This window comes from Pseudophryne corroboree, chromosome 9 (genome assembly GCF_028390025.1).
Source record: "Pseudophryne corroboree isolate aPseCor3 chromosome 9, aPseCor3.hap2, whole genome shotgun sequence".
Taxonomy (NCBI): domain Eukaryota; kingdom Metazoa; phylum Chordata; class Amphibia; order Anura; family Myobatrachidae; genus Pseudophryne; species Pseudophryne corroboree.
Window position 1 is genome coordinate 298,275,399 of NC_086452.1, and position 25,201 is coordinate 298,300,599.

At 46.1% G+C, this 25,201-nt stretch overlaps 1 protein-coding gene across 3 annotated transcripts in view; it reads right to left on the bottom strand.

Annotated features, from left to right (window-relative positions):
* RRP7A (ribosomal RNA processing 7 homolog A) overlaps positions 1 to 19,151 on the bottom strand; it is a 96,081-nt gene extending 76,930 nt beyond the window's left edge. The window contains exons 1-3 of one of the 3 annotated variants that reach the window (XM_063940394.1): positions 18,670 to 19,133; positions 15,885 to 16,027; positions 15,563 to 15,688 (exon numbers count right to left, since the gene is read on the bottom strand). In XM_063940394.1, the coding sequence (XP_063796464.1) occupies positions 15,563 to 15,688; positions 15,885 to 16,027; positions 18,670 to 18,763 (363 nt within the window). In that variant the 5' untranslated portion in view covers positions 18,764 to 19,133. Of the gene's footprint in view, positions 1 to 15,562; positions 15,689 to 15,884; positions 16,028 to 18,669 lie in introns of all 3 variants that reach the window. The other 2 variants (XM_063940395.1, XM_063940396.1) reach the window with 2 other exon arrangements.
* Positions 19,152 to 25,201: the final 6,050 nt, after the last annotated feature.

The window sequence follows — 25,201 nt, forward strand, 5'->3', positions numbered from 1 at the left end:
GCGGCTGAGTTCCGCGCCACTCTTCATGCCTGCCAACAATCGAGGATTTAGGTGACCGTACCAAGCACTTAGAGACCAAAATGGGAGAGTTTGCTGGATCCCACAACGACCTCATTGACTCTCATGCTACCTTGGAGGCGGAAGTTACTACTCTTAAAGATAAAATAGCTGATTTAGAGGATAGATCTCGCCGAAACAATCGTAAAACTACGAGGGGTCCCTGACACCGTATCAAACAGCCGTCTACACGATTATGCTATCACCTTATTTGAAAAGCTACTACCCTCTGCTTCCTCTCTGGACCTCTTAACAGACCGGATTCACCGTCTCCCCAAGGCAAGGAGTGCTCTAGACGGGGCACCTAGTGATGTCCTCATGCAAATTCACTATTTCCATATCAAAGAAGCCTTACTTAAAGCTGCCAGACCCTCCTCTGATACATCAGAGACTTTGGGTGCTCTACAGTTGTATGGAGACTATCGGCTGCCACTCTGTCCAAACGCCGCTCGTTTCACCCACTTACCACAGCTTTTAGAAAAGCGAATATCTTATTCAGATGGGGCTTCCCTACCAATCTTCTCGTTTCCCAAGATGGCTCTACTATTTCCATCTCGAATGTCGACGAAGGTCTGAAACTCCTCTCTAAATGGAACGTCCCAGGTTCATTAGCACCCTCTTCACCAGATCGGGGACTCCAGTGGGACTGGTCCCCAACAGAGAAGTTGTCACGAACCACGTGTAGTGATTTGAATGTTACCCTCTAATGTTAATGTTCCTGTTTGATGTTGATTTATACTAATATGCCGATTCCCAGGTATTTCTGTAGCACTGTGATAGAACGTACTGATAGTAATTTGAGATTATTCCTGGTTTTATCGTTATGTGTCACGTTGTCATATTCAGTGTTTACTTTCCATTACTATTCTACTTGGTGCTGGGAGGTGGGACACCACCACCCTAGTTCTTGATTTCAGGTGTGCATGTTATGCCATCTTACTGTGACCCCATCCGGGGTCATTTTGGTTACCTTGCTTTTACAGTTGCTTTCTTTCTTTCTGCTCATTTCTCCTCCTATTCCCCTTGTGTTTTCATTCCTGCCCCTCCCCCTCACCCCTCTCCTGCCGTCTGCCAGGTGCTTGCTACTTTTTAAGCAGTGTTTATATGCTTATACATTCTCTTTGTTCCGCTCTGATATGGTTAACATAATTTCCATTGGTGCCGAAGGGCTTAACTTCCCACATAAGCGTAAACTAGCTTTGAATTACTTTCATAAAACGAGAGCCTCCATAGTTGCAGCCCAGGAGACCCATTTCCAGCGTTCGTCCCCACCTAAGTTTGTTAGTAGACTCCCTCATTACTACACTAACAATAACTCCCTAAAAAAGGCTGGCGTTGCGATTTTATTGGCCCACACCTGCCCCTTTGTATTAGACTCCATGCACACTAACCCAGAAGGTAGATTTCCGATACTGGTAGGCAAATTGGATAATGTCGATGTTACTTTGGTCTCCTGCTATGCCCCTAATACGAAGCAACTTCAATTCTGTAGTCGTATGTGTGTCACACCCTTCAGAAATATGTTAAGGGTGCCCTTATGATTTTGGGTGACTTTAATATGGTCATAGACCCGGCAATTGACAAATCTGGATTGTTTGCATCCAATCGAAGTGCGTCCCCCAACGTCTCCTCGGGTTTTCGACAACTCCTGGCGGAATACGATTTATATGACGCTTTGAGAGCAAAACACCCGACTGTTAGAGACACTATTTATACTATTCGCACGTTCATCGTTCATACTCCAGGATTGACTATGTGTTGTCCGACAGATGGTCCCTGGATTCTATACGTAAAATTAAAAATTTTACTGATGACCTGGTCTGACCACTCCCCCATATTAGTAGCTTGGAATATAGCCCAGAGAAATATTACCCCAGGTCCCTGGAGGCTGGGAAGATATATTTTAGCGCAGCCACCTGCCGCTCAGGATATTCAACAATCAATATTGTAGTACTTGGACACTAACCGTCCTGAGGACACATCGATATTCAATCATTGGTGCTCGCTCAAAGCGGTAGTTAGGAGTACGGCCATTCAAACGGCAGCCAGGCTCAAGAGGGAATACAGGAAGGTGTACGATCAAGCGATTGCTAAGGCCGCAAGTCTGGAGGCTACCCATAAGGCAGACCCTTCCAATAAATCTTGTTACAAACTTTTGCTTAAGGCTCACGAGGCGGTTAATGCATTTTCTCTTAGAAAAGTACAGCAAAACATACTCCGTCTTAACCAGAAATTTTATTCCTTTGGCAATAGAGCTGGACGCCTCTTAGCCCATAAGCTTCGGGGCAGACACGCGAAAGGGAGGGTATATAGCGTTTACAATGTTAAAAGGGAGCTACATTGACAGATCCCAATGCTACAGCTTATGAATTCGCAGACTTTTTTTCCCGAAACGTTATAACCTAAAAGATGATCCTAATACACCTCAACCTTCCTCTGGGCATATTGAAGCATTTTACGTAATCTCTCGATGAGGAGACCTCGTAGTCCTTATGTTTGCCGTGGTCTTTACCAGAGATTGATAAAGCAATCGATTCCCTCCCTTCTGACAAAGCCCCTGGCCCTGACGGGTCTCCTTCAAATTTTTAGAACACTTATAAAAAAAAGACCTAGGCCCTGTTCTGCTGTCGGTATTTAATGAAGCTTCCGACACTAGAACTTTCCCGGTAGAGATGTTAGAAGCTCAGATCGTCACATTCCCAAAACCGGGCAAAGCCACTACTTCGGTTCAAAACTACAGGCCTATCGCACTCTTAAATACAGATGTGAAGTTATATGCCAAACTTATTGCTCAACGATTAAGCCCAATTCTGTCCTCTTTAATCAACGCTGACCAAGTTGGGTTTATCCCGGGATGGCATGCTCCAGACAACACCCGGAGAGCCCTCGGCATTATAGAATACTGCAACTCTAAACAGGAGCCTTTATTGCTCATCTCCCTGGATGCCAAGAAAGCTTTTGATAGATTACACTGGCAATATCTGCAAGCGACTCTGAAACGCTTCGGCATCCGGGAGAGGATGCTGGACTCTATACTGGCTTTGTATTCATGCCCGTCTGCCAAAGTGTCTGTAAATGGTTGTCCGTCATCGGGGTTCTGTATCACCAACGGTACCAGACAAGGTTGCCCTCTTTCCCCGAGCTATGGAACCTTTGGCTGAGAAGATTAGGACATCCACAAGTGTTCTAGGTTCCGTTATAGGAGACAGGTCTCACAAAATCAGTCTTCTTGCTGATGACATTCTGTTGTGTAATCTACATCCTTCTTTGACGTTACCTCAGCTTCACGCCCTATTAGAGTACTCTAAAACTTCATACTGTAAGTTAAATACTTCAAAGACTGAGGCCTTACCTTTAAATATTCCAAATGATACTCTTCTTGACCTAAAAAGTAACTTTTGAGACCTTGACCAAGGAATGGTTTTCTCATGAGGTCTCCTGGATGGGTCGGGTGGCGGCGGCCAAAACGATACTATTACCCAAACTCATGTACCTTTTTCGTACTATCCCTAGACCATTCCCTAAATACTTATATACCAAATTTAATACAATTTTCACCTGTTATGTATGGAAGGGGACCAGACCCAAAATAGCTAGAAATGTACTTATACTGCTTAAAATGGAATGTGGAGTGGCCTTTCCTGACTTTGAGACTTATCATAGCGCTTGTCTTCTCAATCAGCTTACCAATTGTTTTCAACTAGTGGACCCGAAACCATGGGTGTGCATTGAACAATCTCTTATAAGTTCCATACCTCTATCGGAGCTGCTATGGTTACTGGCTGAAGTCGCCACGACGCGTTCTGGTTCGGGTGGGGCGGTCCGAGTGACTATGCAAGTGTGGCACAAATTTATTTCCTCCTGTGAGGGACTCGCTTTGCCCGTACCAGAATTGTCTCCATCAGTTATTGCCTCTCTCATTCCTAATCTTTGTCTTCAATCCTGGGAGGATAAGAGTTTCATGAAACGTAAGGATATTTGTGACTCAGGGGCTCCGATTCCCTTTAATGACCTGCAATTGACACATGGCTTTCCGAAGCAAGATTTTTATAAATATCAACAAATTCGACATTTGTTAGGAAGCCATGCTGTTTCCAAAGTTGTTTCCCCATCTACCCTAAAGATATTGCTTGCCAGTTTGCAATTATTGAGTTCTAGGGGTGGAATCTCTTGCTGGTACACTTTCTTAATCAGAAACTGTAAAAAAGGTAAAATTACCTACCCAGATTAAGTGGGAAATGGATCTAGCTAGACCTCTCTCAGTAGACCAGGGCTGGCCAAACTAGTGGCCTAGCTAGTGCACAGGTGTAGTCATTACTAATTAAGATGTGCTGCATTCATTCCTAACTGACAATTCTACAGATCTCCAGGAGGCCTAGAAAACATGAACTGTTGGTAGATCTCGAGGACCGGTTTGGCCAGCCCTGCAGTAGACGATTGGAAACATATCTCTGGTCTTTTTTTTTAAATTTCGAGGTGTATAAATCACTCAGAGATGCATTATAAATTATGCCATAGGGCTTATTTCACCCCGGAAAGACAACACAAGATCTGGCCTGACACCTCAAAATATTTCTGGAGGAAATATTCTGGTCCTGTCCACAGGAACAACCCCTGTGGTTAAGAGTGTTTGCGTTTATTAAGGATGTGTTAGGTGAAGAGATCTCTGCTGACCCAGTAGTCGCCTTATTTCATTATCACCCAAGTTTATTGACGGATGGCGATGCCTATCTACTTGCCCATGTTCTTATAGCCACAAACGCAGCCATCGCTCAACTGTGGAAATCGGATTCGACCCCTTCCCTTTTCATTTGTCACGATCCGGGTATCTGGACGCCATTTCTTACCCATCAGATGCCTCCTAAGGCTGGCTCAGCGCTCCAGGACCGGATCCCATCTGTTATCCTGATGTGTACATTCCTGTATCCTCTCCTGTCACTCTGGGACGCTGTCACAGTAAACGCCATATTACACCTGGCATGGCGTCTCCCGCGGCCTCCGCCGCCGTCCCTGAACTTCTGCATGCAGAGTGTCTGAGTGGCGATTACGTCAGCCGCGGCCTCCGCTGTGTCCGCGTGGTTGGATGTGCATCTGTCAGCCTGGCGCCTCCTGTCTCCGGTGGCCGGCGCCGCCATTACTGTTTTCATTACCACATGGATTACAAACCAAACTTCCCTCCAAGTGTCTGCATGGGCGCAGCCATCTTGGATTCTGTCAGCTGATCATTTCCACCAATCTGTTCTCAGTATTGATAATCTGCATAATTGCCTAGCCAATCCCTTCCTTGCTGCAGGTATAAATACACTGTGCCTGAGCAAGGAAGGCGTCAGTGCTTTGGTTGTCAAACCTAGTTCCTGTTTGTCTCTCTCCTGTGATTGTCTTCCAGGTTCCAGCTCCTGTCTCAAGACTTCCACCATAGAGACCCGCACCAGCATTCCACCTGCGGTGTAGCCTGACTCTCCAATCCATTGTGGATTCATCTGTTTCCAGCTACAACATTACCTGCTTCCAGCTCAGCTTCCAGCAGAGTACAGCTTCCCTTAAAGGGCCGGTGTCCTTTCTACACTTTACCACTCTCCACCGGTATTATTATTTCTCCGCTCTCAAGTTCTACATTTCAGTTCATATTTCATCGCTCCCAAGTTAATTTATTATTTAACTGGTTCCAGCCAGTATCCACTCCGTGCTAACAACAGTCTGGTTCCAGCCAGTATCCACAGCAGCTGTTTTATCTTCAGCAACCCAGCTTTTCCTGGAACACCAGCTGGCACAATCCTGGGTTATCTCCATTGCTACAGTCAGGCCTGGTAAGGACTTTCCATCTAGAAGATCATAAGAACTATCTCACACTACCAGTGCCCTGTGGCTCCTGCCATCCTGTAGTACCCAGGAACTGTATTTATTCTTTGCTGACTTTTACGTTTTCTTTTACTGCTGCTGTGTTGCGGAGTTGTCATAATAAACATCATTGACTTTTATCCAAGTTGTCGTGGTCACGCCTTCGGGCAGTTATTATTCATGTTACTTACATGTCCAGGGGTCTGATACAACCTCCCAGGTTCCGGTACATCTCAGCCCCTACAACTGAGGCTGCCTCCCGTCAGCTCAGGCCCTCAGTTGTGACAGTAAGCACTGACCTAATGAATCCAGCCGGAGACCAGGATCAAGCGGCCAGGCCGATGCAAGAACTGGCAGCCCGACTAGAACATCAGGAGGCTGCACAGGGCCACATCATCCGCTGTCTCCAGGATCTCTCTACTCGGCTGGATGGGATTCAGACAACTCTCCGTGGATCAGGCGCGTCTGGTGCGTCAACCACAGTGACTCCAGCTATAACCCCACCCACCTTACCCATTTCTGCTCCACGTCTTCATCTTCCAACGCCAGCAAAATTTGACGGATCTCCAAGATTCTGCAGGGGATTTCTCAACCAGTGTGAGATTCAGTTTGAGCTACAACCTGGCAATTTTCCCAGTGACCGTACAAAAATTGCCTACATTATTTCTCTTCTCAGTGGCTCAGCCCTTGATTGGGCATCACCGTTATGGGAGAGGTCCGACACCCTGCTATCTTCCTACACTGCCTTCGTGTCAACATTCAGGCGCATCTTCGACGAGCCAGGCCGGGTAACCTCAGCTTCATCCGAGATTCTCAGTTTACGCCAGGGGTCACGTACTGTAGGACAATATCTGATACAGTTCCAGATCCTGGCATCCGAACTGGCATGGAACGACGAGGCCCTGTATGCTGCATTCTGGCATGGCTTATCTGAGCGTATTAAAGATGAGTTAGCTACCAGAGACTTACCTTCTAAGTTAGATGAGCTAATCTCACTCTGCACGAAAGTTGATTTACGTTTCAGAGAGAGAGAGCAACTGAGCGTGGAGGATCATCTGCTCCAAAATCTTCTGCTCCTCGTCAACTGTCACCATCTAAAGATGAGCCCATGCAACTTGGCCGTTCCCGTTTAACTCCTGCTGAGCGCCGAAGACGTCTCTCCGAGTTTCTCTGTCTCTATTGTGCAGCTCCGTCTCACACCATTAATGCCTGTCCCAAACGTCCGGGAAACTCCAAATCCTAGCTCGCCAAGGAGAGGGCCGGCTAGGAGTAATGATCTCCTCTCCATCTCCTCAAGATTGTAATCTCCCAGTCTCGCTTCAAGTTGCTCAACGTTATCGGAACGTCATTGCCCTCCTTGATTCCGGAGCAGCTGGGAACTTTATTACCGAAGCCTATGTTAAACGGTGGTCCCTACCCACCGAGAGACTTCCTTCGTCCATTTCTTTAACTGCCGTGGATGGCAGCAAAATTTTTGATGCAGTCATTTCTTTAAGGACTCTACCAGTTCGTCTGAGAGTGGGAGTTCTTCATTCCGAACTTATTTCTTTTTTAGTGATTCCAAGAGCCACACATCCTGTGGTCCTGGGCCTTCCATGGCTCCGTCTTCACAATCCTACAATTGATTGGACGACTACGCAAATCCTGGCATGGGGTTCCTCCTGTGCTGAGACATGTTTGTTTAAAGTATTGCCTGTCTGTTCTTCCTCCCCCAGGTCGTCTGATGTTCCACCTCCTCCATATCAAGATTTCACGGATGTGTTCAGTAAAGCTTCTGCTGATATCCTTCCTCCTCATAGAGAATGGGACTGTCCGATTGATCTCGATCCAGGGAAGGTTCCACCTCGAGGCCGAACTTATCCGTTGTCTCTGCCCGAGACGCATTCTATGGAGGAATATATTAAAGAGAACCTAGCAAAGGGGTTCATTCGACCTTCTTCTTCTCCAGCCGGCGCAGGCTTCTTTTTTGTAAAAAAGAAAGATGGTGGTCTGCGGCCGTGCATCGACTACAGAGGTTTGAACGACATTACCATCAAGAACCGTTATCCTTTACCCCTGATTACTGAGCTCTTTGACAGAGTTAGCGGAGCTACCATCTTTACAAAGCTGGACTTGCGAGGTGCATACAATCTCATCCGGATCCGTGAGGGTGACGAGTGGAAGACCGCCTTTAAACACCCGTGACGGACATTATGAGTACCTCGTCATGCCCTTCGGATTGAGCAATGCTACAGCTGTCTTCCAGCATTTTGTCAATGAGATCTTCAGAGACATTCTATACCGTCATGTCGTGGTCTATTTAGACGATATCCTCATTTTTGCCAACGATTTAGAGGAACATCGTTTTTGGGTTAAAGAGGTTCTGTCCCGTCTCCGTGTCAATCATCTCTATTGCAAATTAGAAAAATGCGTCTTTGAAGTCAAGTCCATTCCGTTTCTAGGGTACATTGTGTCCGGTTCCGGACTAGAGATGGATCCTGAGAAACTACAAGCAATCCAAAATTGGCCGGTACCCTTAACCCTCAAAGGGGTCCAGAGGTTCTTAGGGTTCGCCAACTATTACCGAAAGTTTATACGAGACTTTTCCACCATTGTGGCGCCTATTACTGCTTTCACTAAGAAGGGTGCTAACCCGTCCAAGTGGTCTGAAGAAGCCATGCAAGCATTTCATCTTTTAAAACAAAGGTTCATCTCTGCGCCTGTTCTGAAACAGCCCGACATCGACTCTCCTTTCATCTTAGAGGTGGATGCCTCCTCCGTTGGAGTAGGAGCGGTGTTATCTCAGAGGGCTAAAGATGGCCATTTACACCCTTGCAGTTTCTTCTCCCGGAAGTTCTCCCCAGCTGAGCGCAACTATGCCATTGGCGACCAGGAGTTGCTAGCCATCAAGCTCGCTCTAGAAGAGTGGAGGTATCTGTTGGAGGGAGCTTCTCATTCAATCACCATACTTACAGACCACAAGAACCTTTTATACCTGAAGGGCGCACAATGTCTCAACCCTCGTCAGGCCAGATGGGCACTTTTCTTTTCCAGGTTCGACTTTAAACTCCAGTTCTGTCCGGGCTCTCAGAATCGCAAGGCCGATGCCCTTTCCCGCTCATGGGAGCAAGAAAATGAGTCAGAGTCTTCAGACAAGCATCCTATTATAAATCCGTTGGCATTCTCCACGGTAGGGATGGACTCTACGCCCCCATCAGGGAAAAGTTTTGTGAAGCCGATGCTAAGGAAGAAGCTCATGCATTGGGCCCATGCTTCCCGTTTTGCCGGACATACAGGTATCTAAAAAACCCTGGAGTTTATCTCTAGGTCCTATTGGTGGCCAACTCTGAAAAAGGACGTCTTGGAGTTTATTGCATCTTGCCCAAAGTGTGCCCAACATAAAGTATCCCGCCAGTCGCCTGCGGGGCAACTGGTTCCACTATCCGTTCCCTGTCGACCATGGACCCACTTGTCGATGGATTTCATTACAGACTTACCCATGTGCAACAAGTTCAATACCATCTGGGTGGTAGTTGACCGGTTCACCAAGATGGCACACTTCATTCCTCTCACCGGTCTTCCGTCAGCTTCCAAGTTGGCTCAAGTATTCATACAAGAGATCTTCCGACTCCACGGTCTTCCTGAAGAAATTATCTCAGATCGAGGAGTTCAATTCACAGCCAAATTCTGGCAAAGTTTATGTCAAGTCCTCCAAGTCAAGCTAAAGTTTTCCACGGCTTACCATCCTCAGACCAATGGTCAAACCGAGAGGGTGAATCAGGACTTGGAGGCCTTCCTCCGCATCTATGTGTCCTCCTCTCAAGATGACTGGGTTCAATTACTTCCCTGGGCTGAGTTCTGTCATAACAACCAGTATCATTCTTCATCTGCTTCAACACCATTCTTCACTAACTTTGGATTCCACCCTAAAGTCCCTGAGTTCCAACCGCTTCCAGCAACTTCTGTTCCCGCAGTGGATATCACCTTGCATCAGTTTGCCAATATCTGGAAGAGCGTACGATCAGCTCTGCTCAAGGCATCGTTCAGGTACAAGAAGTTTGCGGATAAGAAGCGTCGAGCAGTTCCTGCTCTCAAGGTGGGTGATCGGGTATGGTTATCCACGAAGAATTTGAGGTTAAGAGTTCCCAGTATGAAGTTTGCACCTCGCTATATCGGTCCTTTCAAGATTGAACAAGTCATCAATCCTGTTGCTTACAGACTCCAGTTGCCTCCCTTCTTAAAAATACCCAGGACATTCCATGTTTCCCTGTTGAAACCGCTGATCTTGAATAGGTTTCATTCCTCACTTCCTCCAACTCCGAAAGTCCAAACTCAATGAGGCGTTGAGTATGAAGTGGCCAAGATCCTGGACTCACGTCACCGTTACGGTCAACTACAATATCTTATTGACTGGAAGGGTTATGGTCCTGAGGAACGTTCATGGACCAATGCTTCTGATGTCCATGCTCCTGCCTTGGTCCGGAGATTCCATTCCAAGTTTCCTCAAAAGCCAAAGAAGTGTCCTGGGGCCACTCCTAAAGGAGGGGGTGCTGTCACGATCCGGGTATCTGGACGCCATTTCTTACCCATCAGATGCCTCCTAAGGCTGGCTCAGCGCTCCAGGACCGGATCCCATCTGTTATCCTGATGTGTACATTCCTGTATCCTCTCCTGTCACTCTGGGACGCTGTCACAGTAAACGCCATATTACACCTGGCATGGCGTCTCCCGCGGCCTCCGCCGCCGTCCCTGAACTTCTGCATGCAGAATGTCTGAGTGGCGATTACGTCAGCCGCGGCCTCCGCTGTGTCCGCGTGGTTGGATGTGCATCTGTCAGCCTGGCGCCTCCTGTCTCCGGTGGCCGGCGCCGCCATTACTGTTTTCATTACCACATGGATTACAAACCAAACTTCCCTCCAAGTGTCTGCATGGGCGCAGCCATCTTGGATTCTGTCAGCTGATCATTTCCACCAATCTGTTCTCAGTATTGATAATCTGCATAATTGCCTAGCCAATCCCTTCCTTGCTGCAGGTATAAATACACTGTGCCTGAGCAAGGAAGGCGTCAGTGCTTTGGTTGTCAAACCTAGTTCCTGTTTGTCTCTCTCCTGTGATTGTCTTCCAGGTTCCAGCTCCTGTCTCAAGACTTCCACCATAGAGACCCGCACCAGCATTCCACCTGCGGTGTAGCCTGACTCTCCAATCCATTGTGGATTCATCTGTTTCCAGCTACAACATTACCTGCTTCCAGCTCAGCTTCCAGCAGAGTACAGCTTCCCTTAAAGGGCCGGTGTCCTTTCTACACTTTACCACTCTCCACCGGTATTATTATTTCTCCGCTCTCAAGTTCTACATTTCAGTTCATATTTCATCGCTCCCAAGTTCATTTATTATTTAACTGGTTCCAGCCAGTATCCACTCCGTGCTAACAACAGTCTGGTTCCAGCCAGTATCCACAGCAGCTGTTTTATCTTCAGCAACCCAGCTTTTCCTGGAACACCAGCTGGCACAATCCTGGGTTATCTCCATTGCTACAGTCGGGCCTGGTAAGGACTTTCCATCTAGAAGATCATAAGAACTATCTCACATTACCAGTGCCCTGTGGCTCCTGCCATCCTGTAGTACCCAGGAACTGTATTTATTCTTTGCTGACTTTTACGTTTTCTTTTACTGCTGCTGTGTTGCAGAGTTGTCATAATAAACATCATTGACTTTTATCCAAGTTGTCGTGGTCACGCCTTCGGGCAGTTATTATTCATGTTACTTACATGTCCAGGGGTCTGATACAACCTCCCAGGTTCCGGTACATCTCAGCCCCTACAACTGAGGCTGCCTCCCGTCAGCTCAGGCCCTCAGTTGTGACACCATTATTGTTAATAAAGTCCATAAACATTATCTTTATGAAACATATTCCTCATCAGCTTCAACCTTTTGGGGAAATGGTCCAAATAGGCCGAGTACATGGAGCAGAAGGATCCTTCACTCACTAGTAGCGCATTTGTTGATCTAACTATATGAGCTTTCTTGTTGTATGTTGGCATGCACCTGGCATTCCACCCCTCTCTCTCCCTTCTCCGCTCTACACCTTTGTTTTGGTATTAGTTTTGTCACCAAGTATTTTTTGGGTTACAGATTTGTGGGAGTTTTTGATGTTGCTCGGATGTGGGACCTCTCTTTCTAGACCCAAGATTTTCTGTGCCCCTGAATTACTTTTATTTATTGTATGGATTACACTCATTTTATATGTCCATGTCAAGAACCATACTCGTATCCCATGTATTACCCCTTTTCTTCTTTCTGTACCCCTTTTGCATTTAAACCAAATAAAAAAACTGTTTAAAAAAAAATAAAGCAGCCAGTATTTACTCTGCACAGAAACAAAATAATCAATTCAAATCTAACATTTCCCTGCACGTTATATCTGCTCCCCCGCTGCAGTGCACACGGTTTTGCCCATTAGAGAAAAATATTGCTGCTGCGACCAGATCTGAAATAGGCCCAAAGTTGGGACAACAGACAAAATCTTCAATAAACTGGTGGAGAAGTATAGACCAACAGGAACGAGCTGTAGTTTGATATAGCCATAGCATCTAATGCCAACAACAGACGCAGGTTCTAAAGGATGGGGAGCGCATCTGTTACCTCAGGTCATGCAAGGTTGGTGGAAGATTCAAGAAGTAAAGTCATCCTCAAATCTAATGGAGTTTAAAGACAGTTTGTAATGCAATATCTCATTTCCAAAACTAAATCAGAGGTTCTCATTTGAGAATATTCTCAAACATGACAGTAGTAACTAAAAATCTGTCTTATGACAAATTTCTCTCCATATCAGCACTACACGTGTCAGGAAAGTAGAACTTCGTGGCAGATTTTTTGAGCTGTCGCCAGGAGAGTGGGAATTAAGAACAGAGAAATTTCAAGCAGTCGTGCACAGATTTGGTTGTCCAGAAACAGATTTAATGGTGACAAATACAAACAAAAAGGTGCCACAGTTTCTCTTAAGACATCACGTACCAGGGACAAAAAGGAGTGGATCCACTGGCACAAAAATGGAGATTTAATCTCGGTTATGTCTTCCCAACTCTTCCAATGATATACCAGATACTCAAGAAAATCAGAGAAGAAAAGGCAGAGGTAATAGCAATCTTACCATGTTGGCCAAGAAGGGCCTGGTTTTCAGTGGCACCACAAATGTAAGTAGAGGAACCCTGGATATTACCAGTACAGCCAGACATGTTGATGCAAGGTCCCTTAACTTATCAAAACCTGCTGTGTCTTCGTTTAATGGCGTGGAGATTGAGCGGGACATGTTGAGGAAAGAACTTTGTTTTCAAACAAATGGTTCAGATCTTGCTACAAGCAAGAAAGGACAATTCTTCACAAATATACTACAAAGGTATGGAAAACATTCATATTGCTTATTGGAGATCAATTCTAAGGCAGAGGCAGATGTCGCACAAGTGTTACAGTTTCTACATGAAGAATTTGTTAAAGAACTGGAAGTTGCTACTCTTAAAGAACAAATATCAGCTCTTCGTGTGCTTTTGGATGTGAAACTAGCGGAAAATGTAATAAAAAAGTTCTGTCAACCAATTAAAAGGTAAAGGTCGCAAATTAGATCTGCTATGGCTCCATGGGATCTAAATTTAATCCTTAAAGCAGGGATGGGGAACCTTCGGCCCTCCAGCTGTTGTTGAACTATACATCCCAGCATGCCCTGCAACAGTTTTGGCATGGCCATATAACAAAATTGTAGCAAGGCATGCTGGTATGTGTAGTTCAACAACAGCTGGAGGGCCAAAGGCTCCCCACCCCTGCCTTAAAGCTTTAATGGACGCTCCATTTGAACCACTGGAGCAGGCTGATCTCAGACATCTAACATGGAAGGTGGTATTCTTTATAGAAATCACATCTACTAAAAGAGTGATCAAGATACAGGCCTTATGGGCAGAAGAGCTGAATATTATATATATATATATATATATATATATATATATATATATATATATATATATATATAACAGAATAATACTAAGAACAAACCCAAAATTTGTCCTGAAAGTGGTGTCGGTTTTTCATCTTAATCTAGAGATTACATTACCAACACTTTTCCCTGAACCACAAAATGATAGGAAAAACTACACACTTCTGATCTGGTAAGGGCGATCTCCGTATATCTGTCAAGAGTTAAGGAATTTCGGAAAACAAATAATCGAATTGTGTTACCAACAGGAGTCAGAAAGAGGCAGGCCCCTAATAAACAGACAATATAGATAATAGAGATCGGTTAAGTGTACGAAAAAGGTTTGAAAAAAAAAAAAAAAAACCAACAGCAGTTCATAAGGCACACTCGACTCGAGCAGTGGCAACTCTAGGGCAAGGAAAGTGGATGCATCAAACATATTTGCAAAGCAGCGATATGGTAGTCACTACATACATTCACAAGTCATTATGCTATAGATGTATCAGGTGGTCATTTTGGAACTAAAGTCCTACAAGATGCACTTACATAAATTTATTGATTATGGGGTATATTCAATTAGGGTCGGATCTATTCCGACACGCATTTGTCGGAATGGATCCGACAAGGGCTATCCAAAGCCCATCTCAAATAGACTTTAAAAAAGCGGGCAGACGGGGGGACAGCAGCCCTGCAGGAGTATGTGGCACAGCCGCCAGACCTCACGGCTGCGTCCACCCAGCTCCAGCAAGTGGGACCTCACTTGATGGAGCCGGGTGGACGCTGCCGCGAGCAGCTGCTATTACACATCCTCCTGCAGCGCAGTGCTGTAGCGCTGCTGTGCCCAGTCTCCCCGCTGGTCTCCCCCCTCCCAGGTCCCACATCTCAGTTCGACATTTTTTTTTTTTGTTGAACTTAGATGTTCGGAAACGGTGCCAAAACCTGTTGCATTTGGCCCCGTTTCCCGCAGAAGTACGCGAATCGGAAGCTATACCGCCGATTCACGTACTATTCGACAAGTCGAATTCCCCGACTTGTCGAATAAAAATGCTCGGGACTGAATAGGTCGGAACCCATTCCGACCTGAAAAAGTCGAAAACGGACGTCTTTTTGACATGACGGCAGTTTCGACCTTGAATATACCACTATGCAGTAATTATGTGTTGATTGGTATTATTGCCCCCCATATGTAAGTAAGCTTTGGTATATACGAATGTAAGACTGCCATGGAGGAAAGAAGAAAACATTGTATTATGCTCACAGATAATTACTTTTCTTCGAGAGACCCCATGGCAGCCAGTAGAATCCCTCCCTTAAGTGTTGCATTTTTTCAGGTGCCGTTTTAATGAGACACAAAAAAAAAAAAAAAAACACAAATGTAAGAGCTTACGTTAAATCAATTATGAGCGCCATGGTCAACAGCTCCCAACATCCCTTCACCGCAGGGAGATTGTTTCTCTTATTTTGTGAATGGACAGCCACAGAATTTTAGAACACAGTCATACAACCCAGAAAATGTAAATGTATAATTAAATTTAACTGTGATAGAATGGAGATGTGGATGACTGGCACCAGGTTCCTTTTGGGAACAGCTATTTAATATAAAAAAAAAAAAAAAAAAAAAGGGGGGGGGGGGGGGGGGGGGAGAGGAGGGATGATGATATGTAGCCAGCAGCTGTCCTAGTGCAGACAGATTTAATTTAAAAAAAAATATTTTATTATACTAACCTTTGGTGCTTTCAGATGAAAGTATTTCGACCACACTTTTTGATCTTTTACGGATGGACCTGGTTTGTCAAACAATTCCACAGATTGCACGTGGCCATAGCGACCAAAAATTCTAGATAACCCTTTCTAGAGGAACACAGGAGTCAAAAAAAAAAAAAAAAGGGACATTTAAACCATCATAAACTTCATAATACTGTATGTTGTGTCAACAGTATAGTGTTGTTCACACAGATGTTTAAATTAGAAAAAAAAAAAAAAAAAAACACTTACAATTTCAACACATCATATAAAGATAATCATTCTGATAGCGTTAAATTCTCACCTCTGTTAGGTATGTTGGAATGTTTATTACAAATAGTGTACGATTCTGTGGATGTATTTTATCCAGATCCCCTCTAACTTTGTGCTCCTTCGCATACAAGCAGTGATGGGACTTCCGCTCTTCTGAGAACTTTACTGGGATGGCTAAAAAGGAAAGTAAAGGTTTTGAGATAATTACAACACTGAAAGTATTGTTCTGCATTTGGATTCTTCATGTTTCAATATTGCCTAGCAAGCATAAATATGTTGTTCATACTGAAATACAACCTTTACAATGTAACTCAATTTTAGATTGCTTGCAGAGCGATTAGCTAGAGAGTCAGCATGAAATCTCGGTACTTAGTACACAAGGTGCCTCTTACGACCAAAGACCACCACCTTTCAGTCAGTTATCAAAAACAAGGGACGAGTCTGTCTGAATTCATCCTGTTCCACACACACATTTACTATTTTAGGATGAAAATTAACACGAGTCTCCATTATCCTCTTGCTGAATGACTCACTCCCCCTTCCCATGAGCCAATCCAGTACTGCCGCCCCTGTTGCGCAAGAACATTGGGGCAGATGTATTGAGCCTGGAGAAGTGATAGTGGAAGGTGAACACACCAGCCAGTCAGCTCACAACTGTTATGTTGCAGGCTGGGTTTGAAAGAGTAAAAGAAGGTAGGACTGATATTACTCCTGGGAGCAAGTACATGTTTATGCAAGCCTGATTGTATCAAAAAGGGTTATCGCAAAAACCTAGGCAGATCAAAGTGAATGTGTAAAGGTATGATACATCATAAGCACTAACACGTTGCTAAATCTGCGTTACAGATATACGAGTACCGTTTGAGAGTAATAGTGTAGCTAAAAAGATAAAATTAGGTTTTACTTCAAACGGATACAATGAACATTAAAAACAGTATAAGTACAAGGCACAATCAATCAGCACAAATGCAATGTGCATATCTTAGTATTAGAAAGGTTATGATTGAGCAAAATGGTGGTTAATATAGGTAAAAAGCAGTGTTAATAAATTCAGACACTTGTTTTAGCAGTTCGGAGTCATACCGGGGATGGATGTAGGAGCCGCAGGTCTCAGAGTGCAAGGTACTCCGGACGTACCCTGCACGTGGCTCCCAGAACTGATGTCCTCTTCCAGGTAATGGAAACCCCTCCGATATTCTGCAGGTTGCGGATGGTAAAGGGTGCTGGGCATCGTCCCTTACCATGGTGCTCCTTTTAAAGCTGGGGACTTGTGAAGACGCTCCTCCGGTGTCAAATAGCAGGCACTTCCGGTCCGGCGTGACCACAACCAGAAAGGACGTCTTTGGGGATTAATGCTTTGAGGATGTACGATTTGGATATTTCTACTACCGCTGAATGTGAACTCATATAGGATAGGAGGTAGGGCAAATGCTGGTCATCTATTTTGTAGATTTATGACTATAAAACGTTTGGCCGGAAGTCCTGCTGATTGATTGTGCCTTGTACTTATGTTGTGTTTAATGTTCATTGTATCCATTTTAAGTAACACCTCATATTTTATCTTTATAGATATACTGTTTATTACTCTCAAAAGGTACACATTTATCTCTAATGCAGATTTAGCAACAGGTTAGCACCTATGATGTATCATACTTTTACACATTCTCTTGGGTTTGAAAAATGACAGGTTAGGGCCACACGGGATCCGGTCTCTAGTTCGACAGTAACTAGGTTGACAGGTCAACATGAGTTTCACGATCTTTTTCTTTTTTTGTACCTTTTCATACTTAATGATCCACGTGGACTACAATTGGGAACGGTAACCTGTGCCGAGCGCAGTGGTAGCAGAGCGAGGCACCGTGCCCGAAGCATGGCGAGGGACACGGTGCACTAATTGGGGTTCCCGGTCACTCTATGAAGAAAACGACACAAAAAAAAACAAAAAAAAAAAAAAAAAAAAAAAAAAAAAACACACACACCACCTCATGTCGCCCTTTTGACCTGTCAACTTAGAACATGTCGACCTAGAGACCGTCGACCTTCCATAACACACCCGGGCCTCACATAGCGGCCAAGCGGGTCCCACTGAACGGGATGCCGCAGAACAGGATCTGGCCAGTGACACACAGGATTTCAGTGGAAACACAGTGCGGCACAGCCACACTGTGTGAACACATACATTGAAATCCTGCCATCTTGTCACCCATGCTGCAGTCAAATCCAGCAGCGGCGGGACTGCCACACGTGTGGGCGCCTGCATAAGCAGCCATGGGCAGTATCCTTGCGGCCAAGCGGTTCCCACTTGGCCACTATTTTTGGCCCTACCCTTAAGAGCTGATTGGCTGGTGCGTTATCACCTTCCACTTTATCGCTTCTCCAGGCTTAATACATCTGCCCCATTGTAACAAAGGTGGCACTGGCCAGCACTGGAAGAGGAGATGAAGGACACAATGTGGAGGTGGCTGGGAGAATACTGGAGAGCTCAGATAACCAAGCGGCAGATGAATAATCCATGTTACATCGGTATAATTAACAAATATCAACATCTACTGATGTATCACCAAATATTAATAAGTTAAAAATGCAGCGTTAACCATGTCTTCTTTAGTAAATATGTACCAGTCAATTCCCGCACACAAGGTAGAATAAATGGGTTCAACGTAAATTCAAATAAAAACTATATACATACAGTTCACTATGAAATAGAACACAACAGCGCTGCGTTTTGCCACTACTACGCCAGACGATCCATTTTGCCAACCACAATAAAACTAACATATAAAAAAAAGCAAATATGAGAGAGGAGACTGATGTACTGTAATCAGAGCCAAAACCAGAAGCTGCCGTCATCATATTACCCGTGTAACCTGCAGGGGATGCGAGCGTGGACTCTTCCCTGGACGGCGCCATATTAGGTGTGTGACGTCATAGAACAAGGGGATTCTGTGAGCTATGTAAGTCTCGCAGCGCGCGGAATTGACGTCGTTTGTGATGAATTTTAGAAGGCGGGGTTTGGGACTGTTAATTGTCAGCCAATCATTCAACCGCGGATACCGGTTCAACTGCTGGAAGCGGTGTGGATTCTGGCGGAGTGGGAATTATTATATAAAGGGAGAAACGTTACGTAGCTGGGAGATGGGAACCGGGTTTTGTTCTCAATGTTCAGGGAATATTTATGTTTTAGCCCAGCAGGCTGTAGATGTGTGCTCAGAGGACCACCCGTCACCATTGTTTAGTCCAGTGGTCGTTTTCCAACGGTTGAGGCTAGATCCAAGTTTCTCTATCGTCCTAAGTGGATGCTGGGGTTCCTGAAAGGACCATGGGGAATAGCGGCTCCGCAGGAGACAGGGCACAAAAAAGTAAAGCTTTACTAGGTCAGGTGGTGTGCACTGGCTCCTCCCCCTATGACCCTCCTCCAGACTCCAGTTAGATTTTGTGCCCGAACGAGAAGGGTGCAATCTAGGTGGCTCTCCTAAAGAGCTGCTTAGAGAAAGTTTAGTTTAGGTTTTTTTCTTTACAGTGAGTCCTGCTGGCAACAGGATCACTGCAACGTGGGACTTAGGGGGAAAGTAGTAAACTCACCTGCATGCAGAGTGGATTTGCTGCTTGGCTACTGGACACCATTAGCTCCAGAGGGATCGAACACAGGCCCAGCCGTGGAGTCCGGTCCCGGAGCCGCGCCGCCGACCCCCTTGCAGATGCTGAAGCGTGAAGAGGTCCGGAAACCGGCGGCTGAAGACTCCTCAGTCTTCATAAGGTAGCGCACAGCACTGCAGCTGTGCGCCATTTTCCTCTCAGCACACTTCACTGGGCAGTCACTGAGGGTGCAGAGCGCTGGGGGGGGGCGCTCTGAGAGGCAAATATAAACCTTATACAAGGCTAAAAATACCTCACATATAGCCCATAGGGGCTATATGGAGATATTTAACCCCTGCCTGACTGGAAAAATAGCGGGAGAAGAACCCGCCGAAAAAGGGGCGGGGCCTATCTCCTCAGCACACGGCGCCATTTTCTGTCACAGCTCCGCTGGTCAGAACGGCTCCCAGGTCTCTCCCCTGCACTGCACTACAGAAACAGGGTAAAACAGAGAGGGGGGGCACATTAATGGCTATATATATATATATTAAAGCAGCTATAAGGGAGCACTTAATATAAGGATATCCCTTGTATATATAGCGCTTTGTGGTGTGTGCTGGCAGACTCTCCCTCTGTCTCCCCAAAAGGGCTAGTGGGTCCTGTCTTCATTAGAGCATTCCCTGTGAGTTTGCGGTGTGTGTCGGTACGTGGTGTCGACATGTATGAGGACGATATTGGTGTGGAGGCGGAGCAATTGCCAAATATGCAGATGTCACCCCCCAGGGGGTCGACACCAGAATGGATGCCTTTATTTGTGGAATTACGTGATGGTTTATCTTCCCTTAAACAGTCAGTTGAGGACATGAGGCGGCCGGACAATCAATTAATGCCTGTCCAGGCGCCTCAAACACCGTCAGGGGCTGTAAAACGCCCTTTGCCTCAGTCGGTCGACACAGACCCAGACACGGGCACTGATTCCAGTGACGACGGTAGAAATTCAAACGTATTTTCCAGTAGGGCCACACGTTATATGATTTTGGCAATGAAGGAGACGTTACATTTAGCTGATACTACAGATACCGTAAAACAGGGTATTATGTATGGTGTGAAAAAACTACAAACAGTTTTTCCTGAATCAGAAGAATTAAATGACGTGTGTGATGAAGCGTGGGTTGCTCCTGATAAAAAGTTGATAATTTCAAAAAAGTTATTGGCATTATACCCTTTCCCGCCAGAGGTTAGGGCGCGCTGGGAAACACCCCCTAAGGTGGACAAGGCGCTCACACGCTTATCCAAACAAGTGGCGTTACCCTCTCCTGAGACGGCCGCACTTAAGGATCCATCAGATAGAAAGATGGAAGTTATTCAAAAGAATATATACACACATGCAGGTGTTATACTACGACCAGCTATAGCAACTGCCTGGATGTGCAGTGCTGGAGTAGTTTGGTCAGAATCCCTGATTGAAAATATTGATACCCTAGATAGGGACAATGTTTTACTGTCGTTAGAACAAATAAAGGATGCATTTATCTATATGCGTGATGCACAGAGGGATATTTGCACACTGGCATCTCGGGTGAGTGCTATGTCCATTTCAGCCAGAAGAGCCTTATGGACACGACAGTGGACAGGCGATGCGGATTCAAAACGTCACATGGAGGTTTTGCCGTATAAAGGGGAGGAGTTATTTGGAGTTGGTCTATCAGACTTGGTGGCCACGGCTACTGCCGGGAAATCCACTTTTTTACCTCAAGTCACTCCCCAACAGAGAAAGGCACCGACCTTTCAACCGCAGCCTTTTCGCTCCTACAAAAATAAGAGAGCAAAGGGCTTGTCGTACCTGCCACGAGGCAGAGGAAGAGGGAAGAGACACCAACAGGCAGCTCCTTCCCAGGAACAGAAGCCCTCCCCGGCTCCTGCAAAAACCTCAGCATGACGCTGGGGCCTCTCAAGCGGACTCGGGGACAGTGGGGGGCCGTCTCAAAAATTACAGCGCGCAGTGGGCTCACTCGCAGGTAGACCCCTGGATCCTGCAGATAATATCTCAGGGGTACAGGTTGGAATTAGAGACGGATCCTCCTCATCGTTTCCTGAAGTCTGCCTTACCAACCGTCTCTTCCGAAAGGGAGAGGGTGTTGGAAGCCATTCACAAGCTGTACGCTCAGCAGGTGATAGTCAAAGTACCCCTATTACAACAAGGAAAGGGGTATTATTCCACTCTATTTGTGGTACCGAAGCCGGATGGCTCGGTAAGGCCTATTCTAAATCTGAAGTCCTTGAACCTCTACATAAAAAAGTTCAAGTTCAAGATGGAGTCACTCAGAGCAGTGATAGCGAACCTGGAAGAAGGGGACTTTATGGTATCCTTGGACATCAAGGATGCGTATCTACACGTTCCGATTTACCCCGCACACCAGGGGTACCTCAGGTTCATTGTTCAAAACTGTCACTATCAGTTTCAGACGCTGCCGTTCGGATTGTCCACGGCGCCTCGGGTCTTTACCAAGGTAATGGCCGAGATGATGATTCTTCTTCGAAGAAAAGGCGTATTAGTTATCCCATACTTGGACGATCTCCTAATAAGGGCAAGGTCCAGAGAACAGCTGGAGACAGCTTTAGCACTATCTCAAGAGGTGCTAAGACAACACGGGTGGATTCTGAATATTCCAAAATCCCATTTAATCCCGACAACTCGTCTGCTGTTCCTAGGAATGATTCTGGACACGGTTCAGAAAAAGGTTTTCCTTCCAGAGGAAAAAGCCAAGGAGTTATCCGATCTGGTCAGGAACCTCCTAAAACCAGGAAAAGTGTCAGTACATCAATGCACAAGAGTCCTGGGAAAAATGGTGGCTTCTTACGAAGCAATTCCATTCGGCAGATTCCATGCAAGAATATTCCAAAGGGATCTGTTGGACAAATGGTCAGGGTCGCATCTGCAGATGCACCTGCGAATAACCCTGTCACCAAAGACAAGGGTGTCACTTCTGTGGTGGTTGCAGAAGGCTCACCTATTAGAAGGCCGCAGATTCGGCATTCAGGATTGGATCCTGGTGACCACGGACGCCAGCCTGAGAGGCTGGGGAGCAGTCACACAAGGAAGAAACTTCCAGGGAGTATGGACGAGTCTGGAAAAGTCTCTTCACATAAACATTCTGGAACTAAGAGCAATCTACAATGCTCTAAGCCAGGCGGAACTTCTCCTGCAAGGAAAGCCGGTGTTGATTCAGTCGGACAACATCACGGCGGTCGCCCATGTAAACAGGCAGGGCGGCACAAGAAGCAGGAGTGCAATGGCAGAAGCTGCCAAGATTCTTCGCTGGGCGGAGAATCACGTGATAGCACTGTCAGCAGTGTTCATCCCGGGCGTGGACAACTGGGAAGCAGACTTCCTCAGCAGACACGATCTTCATCCGGGAGAGTGGGGTCTACATCCAGAAGTCTTCAACATGTTAATAGACCGTTGGGAAAGACCAATTGTAGACATGATGGCGTCTCGCCTCAACAAGAAACTGGACAAATATTGCGCCAGGTCAAGAGATCCACAGGCAATAGCTGTGGACGCACTGGTAACTCCTTGGGTGTACCAGTCAGTGTATGTGTTTCCTCCTCTGCCGCTCATACCAAAGGTATTGAAGATCATACGGCAAAGAAGAGTAAGAACAATACTAGTGGTTCCGGATTGGCCGAGAAGGACTTGGTATCCGGAACTTCAAGAGATGCTCACGGACGAACCGTGGCCTCTACCTCTGAGAAGGGACCTGCTACAGCAGGGTCCCTGTCTTTTTCAAGACTTACCGCGGCTGCGTTTGACGGCATGGCGGTTGAACGCCAGATCCTAAAAGGGAAAGGCATTCCAGAAGAAGTCATTCCTACCTTGATTAAGGCACGGAAGGAAGTCACCGTGAAACATTATCACCGCATTTGGCGAAAATATGTAGCGTGGTGCGAGGATCGGAGGGTTCCGACGGAGGAATTCCAACTGGGTCGTTTCCTACATTTCCTGCAATCAGGATTATCTATGGGTCTCAAATTGGGATCCATTAAGGTTCAAATTTCGGCCCTGTCAATATTCTTCCAAAAAGAATTGGCCTCTGTCCCTGAGGTCCAGACTTTTGTCAAGGGAGTACTGCATATACAGCCTCCTGTGGTGCCTCCGGTGGCACCGTGGGATCTAAATGTAGTTTTAGATTTCCTCAAATCCCATTGGTTTGAACCATTGAAAAAGGTGGATTTGAAATATCTCACATTGAAAGTGACTATGTTACTAGCCCTGGCCTCTGCCAGGAGAGTATCTGAATTGGCGGCTTTATCTTATAAAAGTCCTTATCTAATCTTCCATTCGGATAGGGCAGAACTGCGGACTCGTCCGCATTTTCTCCCTAAAGTGGTATCAGCATTTCATCTGAACCAACCTATTGTGGTGCCTGCGGCCACTAGCGACTTGGAGGACTCCAAGTTGTTGGACGTTGTCAGAGCCTTAAAAATATACATTGCAAGGACGGCTGGAGTCAGAAAATCTGACTCGCTGTTTATATTGTATGCACCCAACAAGTTGGGCGCACCTGCTTCTAAGCAGTCGATTGCTCGTTGGATTTGTAACACAATTCAACTTGCACATTCTGTGGCAGGCCTGCCACAGCCTAAAACTGTAAAAGCCCACTCCACAAGGAAGGTGGGCTCATCTTGGGCGGCTGCCCGAGGGGTCTCGGCATTACAACTCTGCCGAGCAGCTACGTGGTCGGGGGAGAACACGTTTGTAAAATTTTACAAATTTGATACCCTGGCAAAGGAGGACCTGGAGTTCTCTCATTCGGTGCTGCAGAGTCATCCGCACTCTCCCGCCCGTTTGGGAGCTTTGGTATAATCCCCATGGTCCTTTCAGGAACCCCAGCATCCACTTAGGACGATAGAGAAAATAAGAATTTACTTACCGATAATTCTATTTCTCGGAGTCCGTAGTGGATGCTGGGCGCCCATCCCAAGTGCGGATTATCTGCAATACTTGTACATAGTTATTGTTAACTAATTCGGGTTATTGTTAAGGAGCCATCTTTAAGAGGCCCTTTCTGTTGTCATACTGTTAACTGGGTTTAGATCACAAGTTGTACGGTGTGATTGGTGTGGCTGGTATGAGTCTTACCCGGGATTCAAAATGCCTCCCTTATTGTGTATGCTCGTCCGGGCACAGTACCTAACTGGAGTCTGGAGGAGGGTCATAGGGGGAGGAGCCAGTGCACACCACCTGACCTAGTAAAGCTTTACTTTTTTGTGCCCTGTCTCCTGCGGAGCCGCTATTCCCCATGGTCCTTTCAGGAACCCCAGCATCCACTACGGACTCCGAGAAATAGAATTATCGGTAAGTAAATTCTTATTTTTAGCCCAGCAGGCTGTAGATGTGTGCTCAGAGGACCACCCGTCACCATTGTTTAGTCCAGTGGTCGTTTTCCAACGGTTGAGGCTAGATCCAAGTGGCCTAATGGACCTTTTCCGTCAGGGGGAGGAGCCACGACACAAGGGGGAGGAGCCACGACACAAGGGGGAGGAGCTAGGCCAGCGTGACAGTTGCTCTACTATCCCCACCACCAACTATTACCCATACTTACCTACTCTCCCGGAAGCTGCGGGAGGCTCCCGTTTTTTGGGGTAGCCCCCCGCACCCCCGGAAGAGTGGGCAGGTCTCCCGCATCCTGCTCGCACCCTAGTGATGCGAGCAGGATGGAGAGATAACGCGGGTCCGTCGGGTGGAGAAGGGGTTAAAATTACGCAAAT